The following is a 3,523-nucleotide window of genomic DNA, read 5'->3' as shown; positions in this document are numbered from 1 at the left end:
AAATTGGATGCTTATCTTGCTGGGATCCTATAACCCCAGCTGACTTCCTGCCCTTTGGGCGGGGGGCTGGACTCGATGATTTTCCAAGGTCCCTTCCAGCCCTAATGTCTATGAAATCTATGAAACAGCAGCCTGCTGCTCCCTCCCCCTCCTGCTGACAGCCCCTGGGGGGGGGAGGGGTAAGCTGGGCTGGCACAAGCACCAGCCCAGCCCCACAAAATATGAAACATTAACCCTAGAGGGAACACAAGTTCCCTAAAGCATTCTGCTTTAGAGCACCTTCTTCTAATAACTGATTTGACCACAGTTAACTTTTCATGTGATCGGCCATTTAAAGAAATGCTCTTCACCCATGCACATGTGTTACATCATAGTTGTATAGCACTTTCAGGGACCCAACTAGACAAAAATATAACCTAACTACTCTGTTTTAATTTTCCCTATGGGTACATAAGCCTAAGGTTTAGGAATGAAATGCACAGCTTGATTGAGTCCTAAGAGCCTTAGCACATCAGAATTTAATGGATATCTACCTCTGTAAGTTCCTGAGGCTAGATTTGTAAGAAATATCTCCTCTATTAATCCAATGATGTAATTATTGGCTGTACTCTTATTTATTTATTTATTATTAAGGATTCTGGATGAAAGCCATGCTCCTGAAGACAACATAACAGACATACAACCATAATATTAATTTAAACAAAAATAACAGAAATGCAAATATAATAATAAAATAGGGCCAACTATTATGAAAGCATTATTCCTACTCCTAGAATTAACATAATCAAGTACAAATACAGTGATAAATCAGATCACGAACCTATAAAAATGTTGTGCATGGGTCCACAATTAACACAGTATAAAACAAATATAGTGATGAAGTTTATTGGTCATATCAAGAGTAAAGGATGTTTAGCTCTGATCACTTCAGCCTTGTAAGCAAAAATCGCAAGACAATTTACTAAATAGGGATCTGTTTGCTGCAGGAGCCATGTTAATTTCTATTTCAGAAGTATGTCAATTTCTGCAAAAACGGTGATAAATATTTTTTCTCCTTATGTTGTTATATAAAGGACATTCTAAAACATAATGAATAGTGTCTTCTAAAACTCCTAGACAGACTGGGCAACATCTTTTATATTGGCTGTATTAGACAACCTGATGATTTAATTCAGTGTCATTTTTACATGTATTTGTTGATTTGATTCTAATTGCAACCTTGTTTTGATAATTTTACTAATTCTTATTTAGTTCAGTTAACGTTTATAGCAACTTCTCTCAGCACTAGGCTTGTTTTATTTTAAGTTTATTTATGAACTAGTAATTAAACCCACATTATATACAGAGACATTATTTTTCCCAAATAGCACCCTAGGTCAGAATTCTCAATGAAGGTAGCTTAGCTAAGGTATCTGACAGCTACTTGGCTTTCTCTCAAAATTCTCACAGGGCTCTGGCACGGGATCTTTTGGCTGCAGCTACACCCACATTATCTATGAAATCACTTAACATCAGGAACTTCCAAGACAGTTAAATTAAAATGTAAAAGGAAGGTTGTTTGATAAATGACCTTCTGTCTTCCTTCCAATTTTACACTTTTTCCTCTGTTCGATGCTTTGGCTATGTTCAGATACAATCAAACAATACCTATAGGCAAAAGATAATGAACTATACAGTTCTGTTCAAAGAAACAACCTAGAAAGTCAGATAACATTTAACAATATTGGTCAGGATTTTTCAAATCCTGACATTTAAAAATGATACTAAAGATAACATTTAAATTTTCTCATTGCTCACAGTAAGAGATAAAATGTCTTCTTCTTGTATGGCACAAACAGGCTGTTTCTGAAGCAATGGATTGTCTTCACAGTATAACTCCTTCAATTCCATCAGCAGAAGGTCTGCCATCTATTTGAAATGAAAAATATCTTATTTGGGTGAGAAAAAGTAAGGAATCTACCAGCTTTGCTACTCAAAATATTCCATCTCAAATATTTACATTTTTATTATAAGGATATAAAGAAAATAGGATAAATGTTCTTGTAGATGTACATGGACTAATATTGTTAGGGAAAATATAAGATTTAAGGGAACACTGTTGCAAATATCTAATATAACAATTTTAAATGAAACAATTAAGATTGATTTCCTCTAAAAGAAAAGTCTTGTGATTAGAATCCTGCTTAAATTACAGCTTATAAAAAAACCTCTCTATTTAAAATCCAAGACGATGTATACTAGTACAGTTCAACCTGTCCATTCCTGTCCCAACATAACTGATTTTCCCACATGCATCTAATTCTGAATCAATAATTGACTCTATACCGTAACAGGTTGAACAGTCCCAATGAAATGCACACTCAAGTATGGAAGCAGTGAGACTCTTTGCTTGGGACAGTTATTATGAGACTGGGCAAATTATTCAATGCAATAACAAAACACATTAGCAAAATTAAGGTTTATCATGATAAGAAAACAGAAATGAAATAGGTTTAAAAGATCCAGAAGACACTTAAGTTTACTTTTAACTTCTTTTTCAGAATGGCTAATAAAAGCTTGTTTTTGAAGTATAGAAAGCTGTTAAAATTACACGGCCAATAACAGTACCAGACAGTAGTAGTATATTTAAAGCTTTCAAACTATATAGTAAAATCAATAAAAAATAATTGAAATAAAATAACAGCATTTATATAATTTATAACTTTTGGGTAAAAACATACATCCATTCTACCAGTTACACAAAATTAAAACAGAACATAATATATATGGTGGTATATAAGAAGATAAATGAAGCAGTGAACAATAAAACAAAACACGAGCATTCTTTGATTTTGGCCCTTATTCTTTGAGCACATAATGCAAATATACCCAAGGGGTATAAAACAGGCCCTGAAGTGTTACAAAGAAACCCAACTTGTTTTTTTTTTTCTTTATTAGCCCAGTATTTAAAGTTTCCCATTAACAAAGAAATCCATTTTCTTCTTTCTTCAAAAAGCGAACAAGACCACAAATAGTGATTTAAGTACTCTATCTTCTTCTACCCACAAGAGCATATTCTGTCCAAATATGGTCTGATGTCACCTGCCCATGCCAACTGCAGATACCATTAAAGAAAAAACCTAGTAACAGCATCTGACTATTTGCAGTTTTGTACCCAGACAGGTAGGTTTCTAGGACAAATGAGTGGTTAATTAATCTTAAAATAGTACTGTTCAGCTAATGGCTCCTAGAGGTAGAGCATTTGTACTATAGGATTATGGATACACTTTCCTGTTCTTTGTTTACCTCTGATATAAAAATATTAATTCTATGGGCAAAATGAGTGCAAGCCAAACTACAACCTACATCTCAAAAGTTGGTAACAGTTCTTTTTGGCTAGGAACAGACTGACTTTTATTAGTAGATGTTTTGGATGGGGAATCCAGGAAAAAGATGACAAAGCTGAGATGGAAATACAAAGTGCCCGAGCGAGGGACTAACAATCGAGGGATGGGGGAGAGGAGGGGAACGCGACTAGGTTACA

At 34.5% G+C, this 3,523-nt stretch overlaps 1 protein-coding gene across 3 annotated transcripts in view; it reads right to left on the bottom strand.

The window, feature by feature from the left end:
• LRRC69 (leucine rich repeat containing 69) overlaps nt 1-3,523 on the bottom strand; it is an 87,931-nt gene that overhangs the window by 54,850 nt on the left and 29,558 nt on the right. For 2 of the 3 annotated variants that reach the window (XM_019550371.1, XM_019550364.1), the window contains exon 6: nt 1,798-1,908. In XM_019550371.1, the coding sequence (XP_019405916.1) occupies nt 1,798-1,908 (111 nt within the window). Of the gene's footprint in view, nt 1-1,404; nt 1,479-1,797; nt 1,909-3,523 lie in introns of all 3 variants that reach the window. The other variant, XM_019550379.1, reaches the window with a different exon arrangement.

The sequence above is a fragment of the Crocodylus porosus genome, unplaced genomic scaffold (genome assembly GCF_001723895.1).
Source record: "Crocodylus porosus isolate Cpor-Errol unplaced genomic scaffold, CroPor_comp1, whole genome shotgun sequence".
NCBI classification, from domain to species: domain Eukaryota; kingdom Metazoa; phylum Chordata; order Crocodylia; family Crocodylidae; genus Crocodylus; species Crocodylus porosus.
Note: the sequence above shows the minus strand (reverse complement) of the source record. Positions and strands in the feature narration are given on the sequence as shown.